This window comes from Oncorhynchus gorbuscha, linkage group LG06, assembly GCF_021184085.1.
Source record: "Oncorhynchus gorbuscha isolate QuinsamMale2020 ecotype Even-year linkage group LG06, OgorEven_v1.0, whole genome shotgun sequence".
In the NCBI taxonomy this organism is placed as follows: Eukaryota; Metazoa; Chordata; class Actinopteri; order Salmoniformes; family Salmonidae; genus Oncorhynchus; species Oncorhynchus gorbuscha.
In genome coordinates this window covers 57,171,711-57,193,656 of record NC_060178.1, presented here as the reverse complement: position 1 = coordinate 57,193,656, position 21,946 = coordinate 57,171,711, and the positions used below count along the sequence as shown (strand labels likewise).

At 42.1% G+C, this 21,946-nt stretch overlaps 1 protein-coding gene across 2 annotated transcripts in view; it reads right to left on the bottom strand.

The window, feature by feature from the left end:
* LOC124037185 (DNA nucleotidylexotransferase) overlaps nucleotides 1-21,946 on the bottom strand; it is a 143,414-nt gene that overhangs the window by 101,164 nt on the left and 20,304 nt on the right. For both annotated transcript variants that reach the window (XM_046351855.1, XM_046351854.1), the window contains exons 4-5: nucleotides 9,129-9,299; nucleotides 133-204 (exon numbers count right to left, since the gene is read on the bottom strand). In XM_046351855.1, coding sequence (XP_046207811.1) covers nucleotides 133-204; nucleotides 9,129-9,299 — 243 coding nt within the window. The remainder of the gene's footprint in view (nucleotides 1-132; nucleotides 205-9,128; nucleotides 9,300-21,946) is intronic.

Here is a 21,946-nt window from a genome sequence, read left to right as displayed (position 1 = left end):
TATAAATACTTAATGGCATCATTTGTAAGGTGTATACAATGATCATTTGGTGGAAATGTACAGGAAATAAAAGCCATGGTATGTCTATGACTTCAAAAGAATTTCAAAATAAGTTCCTTTTGAGCCACTTACCTTAAGTGCCTGATATCGTTCATCACACCGTATCGCTTCAACTTTAAAAGAGCGGCCAAATGTAAGGATCTCCTGTGGAAAATCAAGTAGACTACATTAATATATTGATTTTACCTGCCAAACTGCTGGTAAGTTCTAAGTCATTTCTCTAAAAACAGTTATGAAGCTTGAGTAATTGCTTTTCATTTAAGAACAGATTATACTTAAATCAAGTACCCCTTTGATGCTCATTTCCATTCCTATTCTATAAATGATATATTTGGTATGGTTAAGCATCGGATTAATTCCATAATAGCTGTAATGAAAGGTTCAGGATGTTATATTCCACAGCTCCAAATGTTTGTTTTGAACAGGCTTTGTTCCCGAGCCTAATAGTGTTCTCCTATCTGGGGAGCAGAACTAATTTGCTGGTCACATTGTAAGTGTCTCCATATCACATTTATCAAAGGGTGTAGTAAAGTGATCATCAACTAGATTCAGCCGATTTGGGATGATTTCTTCTCGAGCGCATGTTCAGGGGGCCAGAACATAATTACAAATGATTACAGAAAAGCAAAATTACCGCAATAAGATAGAAAACAGATATTTGAATATTTGACTAAAACACAATTCTTTTAAACCCTGCTTACATTTGCAAATGATCACATACTGTATATCTCTCTATTATGCGTGGGAATACTTTGGAACAGATTTCCAAAATTAAAATCACTTTATGTCCAACATTTAAAAAAATAATGATTTTTAAAAAGTATCGTTATTGTTTGCTCAGAAAATGTGGGGGGACCAAAACAAAATCGTCCTGCAGTCCACCTGTTGGGGGACCCTGGTGTAGGATTAACACTCCAAACATCATCACAATTATCTAATAGAACCATAATTGGTCATCTCAGAGGACACAACTCGTGGAGAAGCATTTACAAATTTGAGGTTAATATTGTAACAATGAACAGCAGCTACACTACTGACGATACGCTCCCCAAATTTCACCAGGCTCACTGTTCATGAACTCTTGGAAGTGCTTGCACAAAGGATAGTAACATCTCATCCTGTGTTCTTGGAATCTGTGTTATGCAGGTGAATGAGGACCCAAAAGCGACTTGGCGAAAACAGAGTCTTTAATCCAGTTTAAGGAAATAGCAATACTCCTAGACAAATCGGAGCGGTAAATAAAGCATAAGAAACAATTTCACTCGTAATCACGAGAACTGACTGGAGACTCGATAATGAACTGCAGGTTGCCTCGGGAAGGCACTTGACCATAGCAGACTCAGACACCTGCTCACCACGCAGCATCTGAGGGAAACACGACACGACAGGGCGATACAAAGACACGGCACGGTGAACAGTATACAAGGATCCGACAGGACAGAAACGGAAAACAAGGGGAGAAATAGGGACTCTAATCAGGGGAAAAGATAGGGAACAGGTGTGGGAAGACTAAATGATTGATTAGGGGAATAGGAACAGCTGGGGGCAGGAACGGAACGATAGAGAGAAGAGAGAGAGAGAGGGAGAGAGAAAAAAGGGAACGAACCTAAAAAGACCAGCAGGGGGAAAACGAACAGAAGGAAAAGCAAAATGACAAGACAATATAAGACAAAACATGACAATCTGAAAGTGGAATATACTTTTCTGCCTAGAGTTCACTGCTCAATGCTGGTAATCAACCGTCAAGCCAAGGCCAACCCTCCTCAAGCTCAGGGATATTGCTCGGACACACGTTCTCATTGGGGTGCACACACACATGGTTCAGCACTACCACTGCCTCGGTGCTCACTACTAGCTACTATAAGTTGTTTTTTAGCTTTTTCCTCTCTGATGTTCACTCAACAATACTCGACTCAGTGGTTGCTTACTGGGTGTCACTCCGATGTCCATGGACGTGAAACGTTTGGGCTTCACTCTTTTTAGTTTCACTTTGTTTTGTATCATGTCACTGGTTTAGTTTTTTTGCTTGTGTTCTGTAAGGAGCCACTCTGAGAAGTAGGTTAGGTAATGACGGACTCTCAGAGAACACCTATATCAGGCAAAATGACAGTATGAGTGGGAATCTCTAGACAGTTTCCTTTTTTACTTAACATAAAGAATTGTCATCCTTTTGGATAAAGACTGTGTCTGAGCTTTGAGAGGTTAGCTGTCAGTCCTCTCTCTCTTCTTTCTCACCATGCATTTCGTATTGAGATGTTGCCTGAATTTCAGACCTGCATGGATTTGCCCATAGATCTCACCCAGCTGTGGCTTAGCATTCAATTCAAATAGGCATTCTCTGACACTCTACAGCCTGCAACGATTTCTGCCCTGAAGATGTTTGTGAACGTGTGTTCAGGGAGGGTAGGGTGGATTGACCCGATGTGACAGGACAGTCTTCTCAAAAGTGTGTGTGTGTGTGTGTGTGTGTGTGTGTGTGTGTGTGTGTGTGTGTGTGTGTGTGTGTGTGTGTGTGTGTGTGTGTGTGTGTGTGTGTGTGTGTGTGTGTGTGTGTGTGTGTGTGTGTGTGTGTGTGTGTGTGTGTGTGTGTGTGTGTGTGTGTGTGTGTGTGTGTGTGTGTGTGTGTGTGTGTGTGTGTGTGTGTGTGTGTCTGCACATATGTTACATGGACTGCGGCTGAAGTCTGAAATGTATGTGCAAGTGTATATGGGTGATTCTACAGAAGTGGTGCAAATTGCAGTCCCACCATTAAAAAAATACATTCATTTACATCATGACACTGTATGTTCTAATTCAATTCAAGGCAATAGCAAACATACTATATATGAATATAGTCATTGTTTATACACCTATTTCTATTTGACCTTTATTTAACTAGGCAAGTCAGTTAAGAACAAATTCTTATTTTCAATGATGGCCTAGGAACAGTGGATTAACTGCCTTGTTTAGGGGCAGGAGATTTTTACCTTGTCGTCTCAGGGATTCAATCTTGCAACCTTTTGGTTACTAGTCCAAAGCACTATCAACTAGGCTACTTGCCAGCCTAAGAACAGTGGGTTAACTGACTTGTTCAGGGGCAGAAGAGATTTAACTTGTCATCTCAGGGATTCAATCTTGCAACCTTTTGGTTACTAGTCCAAAGCACTAACCACTAGGCTACTTGCCAGCCTAAGAACAGTGAGTTAACTGACTTGTTCAGGGGCAGAATGACAGATTTTTACCTTGTCAGCTCGGGGATTCAATCTTGCAACCTTTTGGTTACTAGTCCAAAGCACTAACCACTGTCGCCCATCTTCCCCACTTACACTCTGGGTATTTATACCTGTGTTTTCTGCCTGTCTGTGCCAGTTTGTCTTGTTTGTTCAAGTCAAACAGTGTGTTATCTCAGCTCCTGTTTTTCTCCAGTCTCGCTTTTGTTCTTTTGTATTTTTGACCCTTGCCCCTTGCCTGTCCTGACCCTGTACCCGCCCACTCTGCTTGTCCCTGAGCCTGCCTGCCATCCTGTACCTTTGCTCCATATCTGGATTATTGACCCCTGCCTGCCTTGACCTGCCGTTTGCCTGCCCCTGTTGTCACAATAAACATTGTTACTTCACACAGTCTGCACTTGGGTCTTACCTTGATTCCTGATACCTCAACCAAGTACACAGAGCTCCACCCCCAAAACCAACCCAATGGAGCGGCCTAGGGGATCATTGCTTGCCTTTATCCCTACTAAGACAAGAAATGTGCCATGCGCTGGGCGAGAGAGCATCAACAAAAATTCAGTGTGCAAGATATACATTTCTACCCGGACAGGAGTGCTAAACTCGTGAAGAAGGTCATCAAAGCCTGTCTCTACAAAAAGGGGATCAAGTTTCAGCTCCATCTTCAGGTCTTTAATGAAGGAGAGACCCTTACATTTGACAGACTGGACGAAGCTAAAGCAATCTATGCCCGGCGCTTGGAGTGAAGTTGATCGAGGAATGCTAACAGCCTGGCTGGCCAACCATGACAGACGGATTAGCTAACGTTACTTTAATAGCATTTACTGCCTGGCTAGCCACTCACCGACTGTCTCCTAGCTGACATTTGCATTGAAGAAATTTTATTATTTCATTCCAGGAGCACCCAAAGACATGTTCTTTTCTTTAGCTTTATGTAACTGGCTAGATGAGATTTCAGACATCAACAGTAACTGATACGTCACATTCTCACTTGATAGCTAACTGGCTAACCGAGATGTGGCTAGCTAGCTGGTTTTGGACATTGGTAATTTGACTGGCTTGCTAGCATGGCTAGATGGATGGCTAGCTGCACACAATAACCAGAATATTTCATCATTAAAATGACTATTTGAATAAGGCTGGGGACTTAAACCACTTCATTTCAAGCTGCTAGCTGGCTTCATTATTGTTGGATATTTGGTTATCTAACTAGTTAGCTACACCTAGAATCAAATGACTGATTTCCATTGTCTATGCAAGTAACTTAGCTGGCGTTAGCAACAATGTTTTCTGCTTGAGCTCTCTAAAGACGACTTAATCCTATAATCTCTTGGTAGACTTTGGGGTGATTTCATAATCTTTCATGCTTTTGAATGTTTAATTCAGTGGGTGTTTAGATACAGTATGTATTGTAGCTAAAAATGTATCCAAATGTTATTTGTCACATGCTTTGTAAACTAACAGTGAAAAGCTTATTTATGGGTCCTTCCCAACAACAACTTGGCTATATGTAGCCTTTATTTAACTAGATACGTCAGTTAAGAACAAATTCTTATTTACAATGACTGCTTACCTCTGCCAAACCCGGACGACACTGGACCAATTGTGCGCCGCCCTATGGGACTCAAATAAAATCAAAGTGTATTTGTCACGTGCGCTGAATACAACAACCTTACAGTGAAATGCTTACTTACATTCTCTAATCATGGCCAGTTGTGATACAGCCTGGACTCAAACCAGGATGTCTGTAGTCACACCTCTAGCATTGAGATGCAGTGCATTAGCCCACCGTGCCACTCAGGAGCAGTGGGATAAGAGTACCGAGTCGATGTGTAGGGGTATGAGGTAATTGACGTAGATATGTACATATAGGTGTACATATAGATAAAGTGACTAACCAACAGGATAATAAATAGTATCAGCATTTATGATGAGTCAAAAGAGTTACAAAAAAAGGATCAATGCAGATAGTCCAGGTAGCTATTTGGCTTGGGGGTAGAAGCTGTTCAGAGTCCTGTTGGTTCCAGACAAGGTGCATTGGTACCGCTTACCAACAGTCTATGACTTGGGTGGCTGGAGTCTTTGACCATTTTTAGCGCCTTCCTCTGACAATGCCTCGTATAGAGGTCCTGGATGGCAGGGAGCTTGGCAGGGAGCTTTGCAGGGAGCTTGGCCCAAGTGATGTACAGGGCCATACGTGGCGCCTTGCGGTCAGATGCCAAGTATTTGCCATACCAAGCGGTGATGCAGCCACCGGGTGTAAGGGAGGAGTTTTTAATGTGCCTCGAGCACGTTCACGAGGTGCTGAAACCCCCTATTCTTCTCAAACACTGATAACGGGAGCATATCCACAGCTATAAACAAACCTATTGCTCTTGTCATTTATTTGGCTGTGTTGTTGTTTTTTTGCGTTTCTGTCTTGCTCCGGTAGTAGGAATACTGGGGTGATGTCTGAGTAAATGTGTCAACATGTTTGAGGTTGAGCAGTGGTAATATGCTCTCTCTGTCCATCACGGTTGTAATCTACTGGGAAACCCAAACGTTCCCAAACTGGAGATTTAACGATGATGGAGAATCCTCCTGGTTTACCGACCCCATCACTTGAAACAACTCGTTTCCGGCTGCGCCTCACAAAAGGACAGTTTGAAATGCAGCAAATAATATGCCATTTTTGATTACAACGTGCAGATAGGCTCTAGTTGTTTTCAGTGGTGCAAAGTACTTAAGTAAAAATACTTTAAAATACTACTTAAGTCGTTTTTTGTGTATCTGTGCTTTACAATTTATATTTTTGGCAACTTTTACTTTTACTTCACAACATTCCTAAAGAAAATAATGTACTTTTTACTCCATACATTTTCCCTGACACCCAATTCATGGCCCAATTCACACACATCCCTGGTAATCACTACTGCTTCTGATCTGGCAGATTCACTATAAACAAATGCTTCATTTGCAAATTATGTCTGAGTGTTGGACTGTACCCCTGGCTATCAGTCAATGAAAATAAAATAAAAATAGTTCCTTCTGGTTTGCTTTAATACTTTTACTTTTGATACTTAAGGACATTTGAGCAATTCCATTTACTTTTGATACTACCATGCTGTGTTGTCATGTGTTACTGCCTTGCTATGATGTTGTCTTAGGTCTCTCATTATGTAATGTTTTGTTGTCTCTCTTGTCGTGATGTGTGTTTTGTCCTATATATTTTTTATTTTTTTATTCCCAGCCCCTGTACCCGCAGGAGTCCTCTTGGTCGGCATTCATTGTAAGTAAGAATTGGTTCTTAAAACTTGCCTAGTTAAGTAAATGTTAAATAAATAAAAAGTACATTTAAAACCAAATACTTTTAGACTTTTACTCAAGTAGTATTTTACTGGGTGACTTTCACTTTAACTTGAGTCATTTTCTATTAAGGTACCTTTGCTTAGAGCACTTTTTCCACCACTGGTTATTTTAATGGAAAAGCCTGACATTTTTTTTCAGCTCAGATTTACTCAAAAAACATACAACGCAACATAGGCAAAGTCTATAGTGTTATTATTTTTTATATATATTTTTGATGTATTCATTCAGGTTAACAGTGCGGATGTGTAGTACAATAGCGATTGTGTCATCTGTGGATCTGTTGGGGTGGTATGTGAAATGGAGTGGGTCCAGGGTGTCTGGGATAATGGTATTGATGTGAACCATGACTTTCAAAGCATTTCATGGCTACAGATGTGAATGCTACTGGGCGATAGTCATTTAGACAGGTTACATAGGCGTTCTTGGGCACAGGGACTATGGCGGTCTGCTTGAAACATGTAGGTATTACAGACTGGGTCAGGGAGAGGTTGGAAATGTCAGTGAAGACACTTGTCAGCTGGTAAGCGCATTCTCTGAGTGCACGTCCTGGTAATCCATCTGAATGTTAACTTGTTTAAAGTTCTTACTCACATCGGCTACGGAGAGGGAGCCGGCATAGGAGGATTCAATCTTAGTCCTGTATTGACACTGCCGTGGCTCGTAGGGGGTCATAGAGGGATTTCTTATAAGCATTTGGATTTGTGTCCCGCACCTTGAAAGTGGCAGCTCTAGCCTTTAGCTCAGTGCTCAGTGTTTCCTGTAATCCATGGCTTCTGGTTGGGATATGTACGCACGGTCACTGTGGGAACAACTTATTAATGAAGCTGGTGACAGACGTGGTAAACTACTACTTATCGGATGAATCCCAGAACATATTCCAGCCTTCGCATGAAGGCTGGGACAAAACATACCAGTATCGCGATCCTCATTAGTATCCTGTCAAGGAAACAAAATACGAGGCGGATTTAACTTCTTTTGGAAAACAGCCCTAATGTTGGAAAACAGCCCTAATGTTGGAAACAGTCCTAATGTCGATGTTTTTTCCCTTAACAGTGACTACGTTTCCATCCACAGTTTTTATGTGAGTAAAGCTGTACCGTAGAAGAAAAAAAATCACGACAGCTGTGATGGAAACAGGACGTCTCCGTACAATTTTATAAATGTCGACAGTTCGTTCGACATGACGGGATGTTTTTGTGTCGGTAAAAATTGTGAGAAATGGCGGTGGAAGCGTCTTCATGTGCAAATAATGATATAATAACCATCACATCGAAGTAACGCGTTGACATAGTGTGTTGTCCCCCCACTACGACTCAGCAAACCATGTAGTTGTATTAGACTAAAGATGAAATAAGTTACGATGAACTTCACAGTGTGGTGAAAGTGCACAATGATCTTGATGCTCCTTTCCAATAAATATTGAGGGTCTTATTCTGGTGACATGATGATCGATGCTTGACTGCCTTTTGACAACAACAGAAATATTCTCGCTCTTATCCATAATAATGCCATCATGTAGACTAGCCTACCCACACAGCCTACCTGCACTGTATCTGCGAGCTGTTGGCTAGAGAGAACGTGCCAAGACCAGAGTAGACACATTTGCTATTTAACACAACAGTTTTTGTGACAAAATCAGTAGAGTTGAAAATGCAACGGAAACACATTGAAATACATTGATTTTTAGTACATGAAAACTTGTATTTGTGCCATCATGGCATCTGTGACAGCATGTGCAACACCGTTGAAGCTATCTTCCATTTTAAAGTAGCATGCGCCATGCTCTACCAACTGAGCTACAGAGGACCAACATGTGGGTAGTGGACAAGTGCACACTTCAGGAAAACGTTAAAGTATTGAGATGCATAGCCAGACTCTAATCTCCCAAACATTGACATCTATTTGGCCAAAACACAATGTGCTATACTGTACTGTACTGTACTTGAGTTTCTTACAAATGAAGAAAGGGCCCATGGACTATTGATCTAGTGGTCTTGATCTTGAGACCACTTGAGACAACATAAATTTGGTCTTGAACTTATTGCGGTCTCAACTCACTGAGTCTGGATCTTGGGACCAATGACCTGGTATAAATCTTTGTCTTGGCTCCTTTATACTACCTTAGTCTTTGGTTTACAAAACGTAGGCAACTCAATTTGAAAAAGACAATACTCGCTGATTACTAAATGGTGGAAGCCCTCAATGGCAATGTCTATACTAAAACAAGTTAGATCCATCCAGAGTCCTCCATTTATCTCTACGATTATTACTTGACACTGAAACGCCAATTATTTTTACAAAATGAATATAGGATAATTTAAACATTTCACATACTTAATTAGATGCCTAAGTAATTCAATCAATCAGAAAGGTTCATTTTCATACAATCAAGAACACTTCACAGAGAACAATATAGATTATATTTCTCTAGATTAAATGTTAAAGTTTAGAAAATCCATTTAAACAATAATGTTACTCTTTAGTTAATGTGGTATGCAGTGGAGATGATATTACCTCCATAACAGCCTTGGTGTGTTCCCCCATGCAGGGGAGGCCCTGGATGGCCTCCAGACAGTGCACTGCTGACGGCAGACTCTTCAGGACTGAGGCTGCTTGACGGAATGCCAGGCATGGACCTTTACTTTCATTGAACTCAGAACTTTCAGCCAGCTCCTCCATCACATCCTACAGAGAAGAGGGGTGGATGGGAGAGAGAGAGAATGAGAGAGAGAGAGAGAGAGAGGGGGGGGGCACAATCAGAGGAGAGGGATGTGAGAAATATGAAGATGAGAAACAAAGATGAAAAGGGAAACCCAAAGGAATTGTGATATGAGGTCAGAGAAATAGAGGGATGGGAGAGAACAGAGAGAAAAACAAAGGGGGCGATAGTATGGGGAAAGAGAGAGAGATATGTCAGGTGTGCACTCCAACATCAGATGCACTGACCCGTGGTGACAGCCAGACAGGGATCGGAGTACACAGTCCCCCTCTCTCCTTTCCCTCTCCTTCTTTACCCCCATCCATCTGTCTTCCCGTCGTGGTAGGCCCAGGCGCACAGGACTTCTACTGGATGACCCGCACAGCGACATTTTGGTCGGTGTGCGCCAGAGAGGAACCTGTCATTTTCCACTTGTTGACAAAAGGCTCCTCAGGGGCCTGCAGTGCTCTTTCTTTTCTGACACAACATGGTGGTTCAAACGAAAGTAAAGAACAACTGTCAGGAGTTTTCCCTTTTGTTATTTTCAGAAGAAGGATTTGGCCGGGGGGGAGGGGGCGGGTTTATGCATGAGCTGTCCCAGAGGACACCATGTTCCAGGGAAGAGAAGCTTCCTTATTCGATACCTATTGCTCTGCATTGATATACAGAACAGACTCGTGGTAAATGTAGGTATGTACAGTCAGGTCCATAATTAATGGCACCCTTGATAAAGATTGCATGCTAAAAAATGGGAAATTATATTATTTTATTTTATGCTCCCTACCCTTGTGAGGATAAAAACACTGTGACTTTTTCGAAAATGTTTCATGAGATTGGAGAACACTCTGAAAGGAATCTTAAAACATTCCTCCATGCATAATCTTTCCAGCTCCTGGATATCCTTTGTCTGCGCTTATGGACTGCCCTCTTGAAATCAGACCACCGATTTTCAATGGGGTTCAAGTCTGACTGTGGCAGAGGCAGCCAGGTTTTTGGCCACAAGTGGATCTTCCATCAAGACAATAACCCCAAGCACATATCCAAATCTACAAAGAAATTGTTAATTGACCACAAAATCAATATACATGACCATCTCCCAATGTCTGTTGGAAAGCACTGTGAAGTCTAGCTTTTTGCCTGTGCTTAGTTCGAATCTGTTTATTTCTATCAAAAAACTCCCTAGTCCTTGCCAATGACAAGCATACCCATAACATGATGCAGCTACCACCATGCTTGAACATATGAAGAGTGGTACTCGGTCATGTGGTGTTGGATTTGCCCCAGGACATCAAGTTAATATCAGGTATCAAGGTAAGACCCAGATGCAGACATGTCGATTTGACTATGGTTTAATATTCCAACAGGGGCAGGCAAAAGACAGGTCAATGCAGGCAGGGGTCAGTAAACCAGAGGTGGGGCAAAGGTACAGGTCAGAGGCAGGCAGAGTGGTCAGGCAGGCGGGCTCAGAGTCAGGACAGGCAAGGGTCAAAACCAGGAGGGCGAGAAAAAGAGAGACTGGGAAAAGCAGGAGCTGATATCAAAAATGCTGGTTGCCTTGACAAACATGACAAACTGGCTACAGACAAACATAGAACACAGGTATAAATGCACAGGGGATACTGGGGAAGAAGGGTGACACCTGGAGTGGGGTGGAGACAATCACAAGGACAGGTGAGATAGATCAGATTGTGACAGTTAATTTCTTTGCCACATTTTTTGCAGTTTAACTTTAATGTTTTATTGCAAACAGGATTCATGTTTTGGAATATTTTTTATTCTGAACAAGCTTCCTTCTTTTCACTCTGTCATTTAGGTTAGTTTGGTGGAGTAACTACAATGTTGTAGGTTCAACCAGGTTCTCCTATCACAGCCATTAAACCCTGTACCGGTTTTAAAGTCACCATTTGCCTCATAATGAAATCCCTGAGCGGTATTCTTCCTCTCCGGCAACTGAGTTAGGAAGGACGCCTGTATCTTTGTAGTGACTGGGTGTAATGATACACCATCCAAAGTGTACTTAATAACTAAACCATGCTTAAAAAGTGATATTCAATGTCTGCTTTTTTTACCAATAGATGTCCTTCTTTGCAAGGCATTGAAAAACCTACCTGGTCCTTTTCGTTGAATCTGTGTTTGAAATGCACTGCTCGGCTGAGGGACCTTACAGATAATTGTATGTGTGGGGTACAGAGATGGGATTGTCATTGAAAAATCATGTTAAATGTATTAAAAATAAATAAAAATATTGCACACAGATTGAGTCAATGCAACTTATTATGTAACTTGTTATGCACATTTCTAGTCCTGAACTTATTTAGGCTTGCCATAACAAAGGGGTTGAATACTTATTCACTCAAGACATTTCAGCTTTTCATTTTGTATTAATTTGTAAAAATGTATAATAACATAATTCCACTTTGATATCATGGGGTCTTGTGTGTAGGTCAGTGACACAGAATCTCAATGTAATTCATTTTAAATGAAGGCTGTAACACAACAGAATGTGGGAAAGTTTGCATGCTTTTTCTCTCCTGGTCTGGTTGAGTAGTGAGCTAGATCAGTGTGGTCACCAACAGTGTGGCCGGGCCATGGGGTGATCTGTCCAGACATGGTGCCTCGGGTCAGCAGGCAAGACCTGAGCCCAGCCTGGCAGGAGGCTCCACTGACCCGTTCACAACATGCAACGAGAGGATGACCTCAAACACACCAACAAGCACGCACAGACACACGCACAAACACAAAGGTAGTTCACACGCATGCATGCACACTCACACAACACACTCCCACGCATACCACAGCTGGGCTCCCTTCACAGCATGAGATAACAAGAGGATTGAGGCCTTCATTGAGAGGATGAGGGGGCAGGCACCTGCTGTGCTGGGATACTCTGTCTGCACTCTTGGTCTGCCTGGAGGAGCTAGCTTGGTAGTATTGTAGCAGAGGGGGGCATTAGCCATAATTTAACTAGAACCACTGTACAGAGTGGGGCAGCTTTCCACTGATTATGGGGAAAGACATCTTAGCTCTATTTTTCTAGTACGGGCATCGGTTGACTAGTACAGGTATCGTATGGCATCTTTATTTTTAAAAAATTAAAAATTGTGTATAAAATTGACTAAATAAGTGAACGTGCATTTGTTTTGAATTTGCATTGGTTTTCCATAATTGCTACTGCTTTGGACCTGACCACGTTCGTGAGAGTATTTCTTATGTGTGAAGATAATGTGTCTTGAGAGTACTTTTAAATGTAGGTGAAGGGGGTGTAGTGAAGATGCATTAGGCGCGTCTCTTTCCAGAACGCGCTTTTTCCTGCCTATCCGTGTGCTTTCATTGTTTGAATTATTGTTGAGTGTTAGTGTTTATAAATTCCCCATTACATACATCACCGGTAGTAAATGAACTACTAATCCCCATAATTTCTAATCTACAATATTTGGTTACAGTCATTTCTGTTAACGTATCAATATACAGTGGGGCAAAAAAAGTATTTAGTCAGCCACCAATTGTGCAAGTTCTCCCACTTAAAAAGATGAGAGAGGCCAGACGGATTACCAGGACGTGTACTCAAAGCATGCGCGGACCAACTTTCAAGTGTCTTCACTGACATTTTCAACCTCTCCCTGACCAAGTCTGTAATACAACACTTTGCAGCTGAGCCGTTGTTACTCCTAGATGATTCCACTTCACAATAGCAGAGCTTCCCCGGCCAACTGTAAGTGCTAACAGGGCAGAAATCTGACGAACTGACTTGCTGGAAAGGTGGCATCCTATGACGGTGCCACGTTGAAAGTCGATTTTATACACCTGTCAGCAACGGGTGTATCTGAACTAGCCGTATCCACTCATTTAAAAGGGTGTCCTCATACTTTTGGCTGGACCCAGTTAATACATTGTTGCAGGTTTGCTTGCTAGAGCTCAAGACACAGAAAAGGAGACAGAGGCAGAGTAGGGTGATGAATGCGATTGAAAGAACCTATACTATGCTTTGCCAATCTCTAGCATCTCTACTTACCAGCTGTAGAGTGAAATGTGTCCGTCGCTATAAATTAAACGTCTGAATCCAACTTTTGTCCAAACCGCACCCTATTCCTGTTGAGTTAGACAGTGGGCTGCCAGGAGACCACACACTTCACGCAAGATTTCCTGCCACAAAATCTACCACTGTCTACACAGCAGGAATACGGTGGGGTTTCGACAAAAGTTGGATTCAGACGTTTATTTGATATTGAGGGTCACGTTTCACTTTACGTCCGGTAAGTAGAGTTCCTAGATATTAGACATATGTCTTTGTTGACATTATATTTTTTTCATGGTAGGGTTATTTTCTGTCCCAACCCACCAGAACGATTCACAACTCAGAGAGTCCAACCAATACACAACCTCTTGATGTTGTTTCCCAAATCTAGCTAGCTAGCTAACTTTAGCTGACCATATGCCTTGCTCTAACCTAACATTTCAACGTTACGGACAGTAATGGACAATATGATGACTTGTCTTTGTAAATCCATAACTATGTATGTTATTATTGCACTTTCTGATCTAAGCTGTTATGTTGGATCTTATTTTCTTTCCACCAGGAGAGAGAGTACAAAAGGGAGGCCAGCCTTCAACGACAGCTTTGTAAAGCTGGGAGAACTCTGATACATTGCCAAAGAGGGTGAGTAAACATTGTCTTGTCACCAAATAAAACCAGTGCCAGTTCATGTCCTGGGCCCATATTCATAAAGTGTCTTGTAACTTCCTATCCTGTAGCCCTCAAATTCAAGAGGAAGCCTAACCAGCTGACTTCCTATCATTTAACAGAACAATATCTCTATGTCATGCTGGGTTGAGGGCCTCTAGGTCTGTGTGAGGGACATGCAAGAACACAGCCGTCCACTTTTGTTATGAGTGTTAGCTAAAATTATGGATTTAAAAAACGGTATATGCTTTGCACATAAACCCCTGTAAAATAATATATATATATTACATCTTGAAATACTGCAGTGTGTCTGTAATATTTTCAAAAAATGTTAAGATGCCAAAGATTTTCCTTTGAGAACTGTAGGCTATTATAATGGCTTGATTACTGATACAATGGTGCAGGTATTTGTCTTTCAGTTACACCTGTGTTGGCGCCGGCAGCATCTGCAGACGTTGAGTCCAGAGGCCGGGTGACCAAGCTATTGCATATGGAGAAGGCAACTTAAGTGACTGTGAGCTCCAACAAGACAAACATCAGACAGATAACCTGCACTTCCTAGATTGGATAGTGAAGGAGGTCAGAGACAAAGGGAATATCAATGTCTTCCACCCTTTTTTACTGCCGATCACTTTTTTACTGCCGATTAGAAAAGGTGTTCAATGATCTTATAGCAGAACGAGGTGAAGATGCTTGCGCGCTTAGAACAAAGGGTTCCAAAAGGGTTATTTGTGGAGAGATAGTTCTACCAAGAACTGTTTTGATCTGACGTAGCCTTTCTGTAAGACAAGGGTTCTTTGTAATGCATAGGGTTCTACCTAGAACGTTTAATATCCTAAGAACTGTTTTGATCTGAAGTAGCCTTTCTGTAAGACAAGAGTTCTTTGTAATGCAAAGGGTTCTACCTAGAACGTTTAATATCCTAAGAACTGTTTTTGAAAGAAAGGATGATTCTTTCCTTGGAAGTCAAGAATGATTTTTTTCGGAAGGCAAGTGTTGTTTGGAAGGCAACAAGGGTTCTACATAGAGACATATTTCCAAGCATGCTCTATTGCAGGGTGATTTTCAGAACTGTTTGTTTTAATATCTGTGTTTTTGCATGTGAATTTATTTGATTTGGCCTGTAAACCAGGATTTTCCTAACACCACTGTGTTAGGGTATAACTAGGCCCTCAAAGAAAGGCCTTTTGATACACTATATATACAAAATTGTGTATGTGGACACCCGTTCAAATTAGTTTAGTGGATTTGGCTTTTTCAGCCACACCCGTTGCTGACAGGTGTATAAATTTGAGCACACAGCCATGCAATCTCCATAGACAAACCTTGGCAGTAGAATGGCCTTACTGAACAGCTCAATAACTTTCAAAGGATGCCACCTTTCCAACAAGTCAGTTCGTCAAATTTCTACCCTGCTAAAGCTGTCCCGGTCAACTGTGAGTCCTGTTATTGTGAAGTGGCAATATCTAGGCTCAGCCGTGAAATGGTAGGCCACACAAGCTCACAGAATGGGAGTTTTCCGAGTGCTGGGGCGCATAAAAATCGTCTGTCCTCGGTTTCAACACTTACTACAGAGTTCCAATTTGCCTCTGGAAGCAACATCAGCACAAGAGCTGTTCGTGGGGAGTTTCATGTAATAGGTTTACATTGCCTAAGAACACCATGCGCAATGCCAAGCGTAGGCTGGAGTGGTGTAAAGCTCACCGCCATTGGACTCTGGAGCAGTGGAAACATGTTCTCTGGAGTGATGATTCACTCTTCACCATCTGGCAGTCCGACAATCTGGGTTTGGCGGATGCTTGGAGAAGCAACCTGCCCAATGCATTGTTCCAACAGTAACGATTTTTGGAGGAGGAATAATGGTATGGGGCTGTTTGTCATGGTTTGGGCTAGGCCCCTTAGTTCCAGTGAAGTGAAATCTTAACTCTACAGCATAAAATGACATTCTAGATGATTCTAGAATGTCATTGTAGGGGTTGGCCCTTTCCTGTTTCAGCATGACAATGCCCCCGTGTACAAAGTGAGGGTCCATATAAAAATGGTTTGTCAAGATCGGATCGGTGTGGAAGAACTTGACTGGCCTGCACATTTCCATGACCTCAACCTCATCTAACACCTTTGGGATGAATTTGAACGCTGAGGCCTAAGCCAGAACTAATTGCCCAACATCACTAATTATCTTGTGGATGGCTGGAAGCAAGTCCCAGCAACAATGTTCCAACATCTTGTGGAAAGCCGTCCCATAAGAGTAGAGACTGTTATAGAAGCAAAGGTGACCAACTCCATATTAATTCCCATGATGTTCAAGTAGCATACTTTTGGCCACGTTGAGTATGTGTAATTATTGTCATAAAAGTTTTTATTTTGAAGGCTAATAAGGCTGTTAGAACCATTCATTGATGTTTCTAGGAAGAACCCTCCAAAGATAAAATGGTTCTCGGTAGAACCTTTAACATATGGTTCTAGGCAGAACCCTTCATATAGGATTCTAGGTACAGTTGAAGTCGGAAGTTTACATACACTTAGGTTGGAGTCATTAAAACTCATTTTCAACCACTCCACAAATTTCTTGTTAACAAACTATAGTTTTGGAAGTCGGTTAGGACATCTACTTTGTGCATGACACAAGTAATTTTTCCAACAATTGGTTACAGACAGATGATTTCACTTACAATTCACTGTATCACAATTCCAGTGGGTCAGAAGTTTACATACACTAAGTTGACGGTGCCTTTAAACAGCTTGGAAAATTCCAGAAAATGATGTCATGGCTTTAGAAGCTTCTGATAGGCTAATTGACATCATTTGAGTCAATTGGAGGTGTACCTGTGGATGTATTTCAAGACCTACCTTCAAAATCAGTGCCTCTTTGCTTGACAGCATAGAAAAATCAAAAGAAATCTGCAAAGACCTCAGAAACAAAGTTATAGACCTCCACAAGTCTGGTTCATCCTTGGGAGAAATTTCCAAATGCCTGAAGGTACCACGTTCATCTGTACAAACAATAGTACGCAAGTATAAACACCATGGGACCACGCAGCCGTCATACTGTTCAGGAAGGAGACGTGTTCTGTCTCCTCGAGATGAACGTACTTTGGTGCAAAAAGTGCAAATCAATCCCAGAACAACAGCAAATTATATTGTGAAGATGCTGGAGGAAACAGGCACAAAAGTATCTATATCCACAGTAAAACGAGTCCTATATCGACATAACCTGAATGGCCTCTCAGCAAGGAAGAAGCCACTGCTCCAAAACCTCCATAAAAAAGCCAGACTACGGTTTGCAACTGCACATGGGGACAAATATCATACTTTTTGGAGAAATGTCCTCTGGTCTGATGAAACAAAAATAGAATTGTTTGGCCATAATGACCATTGTTATGTTTGGAGGAAAAAAGGGGGAGTCTTGCAAGCTGAAGAACACCATCCCAACCATGAAGCAACACCATCCCAACCAGCATCATGTTGTAGGGGTGATTTTCTGCAGGAGGGACTGGTGCACTTCACAAAATAGATGGCTTCATGAGGGAGGAAAATGTGGATATATTGAAGCAACATCTCAAGACATCAGTCAGGAAGTCCAAACTTGGTCACAAATGGGCCTTTCAAATGGATAATGACCTCAAGCATACTTCCAAAGTTGTGGCAAAATGGGAAAAACTAATTCAAGGTATTGGAGTGGCCATCACAAAGCCCTGACCTCAATCCTATAGAAAATCTGTGGTCAAAACTGAAAATGTGTGTGTGAGCAAGGTCTACAAACCTGACTCAGTTACTGTCATTCTCTGACCTTTAATATCTCTGTTTTCTTTATATTTTGGTTAGGTCAGGGTGTGAGAAGGGTGGGTATGCTAGTTTTTGTATGTCTAGGGGTTTTGTAGGTCTATGTATTTATATGTCTATGGTGGCCTGATATGGTTCCCAATCAGAGCCAGCTGTTTATCATTGCCTCTAGGGATTTTATTTAGGTGGCCATTTTCCCTTTCATGTTTGTGGGTTCTTGTTCTATTTTTAGTTGCCTGTCAGCACTACTCATATTAGCGTCACGGTTCGTTTTGTTGTTTTGTTTGTTTGTTCAGTGTTCAGTCTTAAATGAAGAAGAATGTACGCATACCACACAGCACCTTGGTCTCCTCCTTACAACGAACGTGACAGAAGAACCCACCATAAAAGGACCAAGCCGCGTGTTCAGGAGGAGCAGACACCATGGACATGGGACGAGATTTTGGACGGTAAAGGATCCTGGACGTGGGAGGAAATATTGGCAGGAAAGGATCGCCTGCCATGGGAGCAGGGGGAGATAGCGCAGGAGGAACGGCGATGAGACGAGGGGACACGGTTAGCACGGAAGCCCGAGAGGCAGCCTCAATAATTGGAGGCTCAGGTCTCCAACCTGACTCAGCTAATCTCCTTGTGTGCCCCACCCAAAAAATTGTTTTATTGGGGATTATATTTAGGTGGCCATTTTCCCTTTTGCGTTTGTGGGTTATTGTTCTATGTTTAGTTGCCTGTCTGCACTACTCATATTAGCTTCACAGTTCGTTTTGTTATTTTGTTTGTTTGTTCAGTGTTCATTCTTAAATAAAGAAGAATGTACGCAAACCACGCAGCACCTTGGACTCCTCCTTACAACGAACATGACAGTTACACCAGCTCTGTCAGGAGGAATGGGCCCAAATTCACCCAAATTATTGTGGGATGCTTGTGGAAGGCTTCCAGAAACATTTGAACCAAGTTAAACAATTTAAAGGCAATGCTACCAAATACGAATTGAGTGTATATAAACTTCTGACCCACTGGGAATGTGATGAAAGAAATAAAAGCTGAAATGAATCATTCTCTCTACTATTATTCTGACATTTTACGTTCTTAAAATAAACTGACATAACACAGGGAATGTTTACTAGGATTAAATGTCAGGAATTGTGAAAAACTGAGTTTAAATATATTTGACTGAGGTGTATGTAAACTTCTGACTTCAACTGTATTAACATGTACAATGTGTTCTATGAGGACCTCTACATATAGGGTTCTAGGTGGAACCCTTTGCAAATGGTTCTAGCACCTAAAAGGCTTCCCATATGGGGACAAACCATGTTGGTTGACAGAGACCAGGAACATAAGGCTGAAATCCAACAGATTGGAATGTAACATGGCAAGACCCTCTCACAGTACAAAATCAGAGTTTTGTCTTCTTCGAATGGAGAGGGGAACTGCAGACAAAACTTTGATCAGGAAAATCTTAGAGGAGTAAATTAACCATTTTGCTTAAGGACACAGCACATCTTTACACCATCAATGCAGCCTGTACTGGATTTAGTACTGGACTAATTGAGGCAGTTGTAGAACACATAAATATTTGACTAAGCCTATGTTGTCAACAACCTTCCAGTATGCAGATTACAACATGCAAGATAAATTCTGCACATCATCAGTAAAGATTTTGATTACATGGGTTAAGTTGATGAGGAAGATGAAGACTTTGAGATGGAAACACAACTCAGATACCCAAAAAAAGGTACACTTGCTGTAAGGGTTTTCCTGTGGTGAAGGAGAGGCGGACCAAAATGCAGCGTGGTAGTTATTCATGTTCTTTAATAAAGGAACTAGACGTGAAATAACTAACAAAACAATAAATGTGCGAAAACCAAAACAGTCCTATCTGATGCAAACACAGAGACAGGAACAATCACCCACAAACACACAGTGAAACCCAGGCTACCTACATCTGGTTCCCAATCAGAGACAATGACTAACACCTGCCTCTGTTTGAAAACCATATCAGGCCAGACATAGAAATAGACAAACAACACACCCAACATAGAATGCCCACTCAGATCACACCCTGACCAACCAAAACATAGAAACTGGCACCACTGGTTAACAGTAGGCCACTAGAATGAAGCTTTTAATACACAACTGTCGTTCTGAAAGTATTCAGACCTGTTCCCTTTTTCAACATTTTGCTACATTACAGCGTTATTCTAAAATATATATTTAAAAAAATATCCTCATCAATCTACACACAGCACCCCATAATGACAATGTGTATTACATATATATTTGCATAAGTATTCAGACCATTTGCTATGAGACTCGAAATTACGCTCAGATGCATCCTGTTTCCATTGATCCTCCTTGAAATGTTTCTACAACTTAATTGGAGTCTAACTGTAGTAAATTGAATTGATTGAACGTAATTTGGGAAGGCACACACCGGTCTATATAAGGTCCCACCGTTGACAGCGCATGTCAGAGCAAAAACCAAGACATGAGGTCGAAGAATTTGTCTGTAGAGCTCCGATACACGATTGTGCCGAGGCACAGATCTGGAGAAGGGTACAAAAAAATGTCTGCAGCATTGAAGGTCTCCAAGAACACAGTGGCTTCCATCATTCTTAAATGGAAGACATTTGGAACCACCAAGATGCTTCCTAGAACTGATCACCCATACGTAGAATGTATGCACACATGACTGTAAGTCGCTTTGGATAAAAGCGTCTGCTAAATGGCATATATTATTATTATATTATTATATTATTAACTGGCCGCGCGTACAAACTGAGCAATCGGGGGAGAAAGGCCTTGGTCAGGGAAGTGACCAAGAACCCGATGGTCACACTGACAGAGCTCCAGAGTTCCTCTGTGGAGAAGGGAGAACCTTCCAGAGGGACAACCATCTCTGGAGCACTCCACCAATCAGGCCTTTATAGTAGAGTGGCCAAACAGAAGCCACTCCTCAGTAAAAGGCTCATGACAGCTCGCTTGGAGTTTGCCAAAAGGTACCTGAAGGACTCTCAGACCATGAGAAACAACTCTTTGGCCTGAATGTCAAGCATCGCGTCTGGAGGAAACCTGGCACCACCCGTACAGTGAAGCATGGTGCTGGTAGTATCATGCTGTGGGGATGTTTTTCAGAGGCCGGGACTGGGAGACTAGCCAGGATCGATGGAAAGGTGAACGGATCAGTACAGAGAGATTCCTGATGAAAACCTGGTCCAACTATAATATTTGTTGGTCTTTATCTGTTGTGGTGTAGTACTGTCCTTTTGCTAGCTAGAGAAATCTACTTTAAGTGCTGCTTGTCTTCCCAGTGTCCTACTTGGTGTGTGAACTGTTGACCGCTCATAACTTGCAGATAGTTGTTGACATATCAATCAGGATCAAGGGGCAGAGCAATTTGTGACTTGTTTTGGTAGTCAGTGGCTGTATTGGAGGGGAGTGGTTTCACCTCAATAAGGCAATCAACAATTAGTACAGGGAGGTGTGCTCTCAACCTCTGCTGGGCAATCATCAATTTGTGTTAGTTCTTCAGTCTCTCCTGGTTTCTCGGCCGGCAGCTGTAAGCGGCAGTCGTGATGCAAAACTAAGACCATTGCCGAAACAAAGACTGTTCTGCGGAGTTGTTTTCTGTCTCCCTTTCCTCCAACCCTAATCACTCAGCCCTTACCCAGATGGTCATGCTCCATTGCAATCTTCACCCTCTCTCCTACTACTCTCTCCTCTTCCATGATATCATATTTCCCTTCCGCTAAATCCTTCTCCCTGCTGTCTCCTGATTCTGCCTCATCGACCCTACTCTCCTCCCTTCTGCATCCTATGACTCGCATTGTCCTCTTTCCAGTCCTCCTCCTCCCCCTCCCTCCTCCCTCTCTGTGGATGACTTTGTCAGCCACTTTGAAACGGTTGACAACATCCGCTACTCATTCATTCAGTCTATTGTGTCCACTGGTGTCATTCACACAGAACAACCCTACGCCTTGACCTCTTTCTCCCCTCTCTCCAGATGACATCCGGCAACTAGTGAGGTCTGGCAGCCCGACATCCTGCCCGCTCGACCACCTCCTCACTTCTCCAAACCATCTTTGGAGACCTCCCATTCCTCACTTCCCTCCAACTCATCCCTAACCACTGGCTGCGACCCCTCTGACCTCAAAATGGCATGAGTTGTTC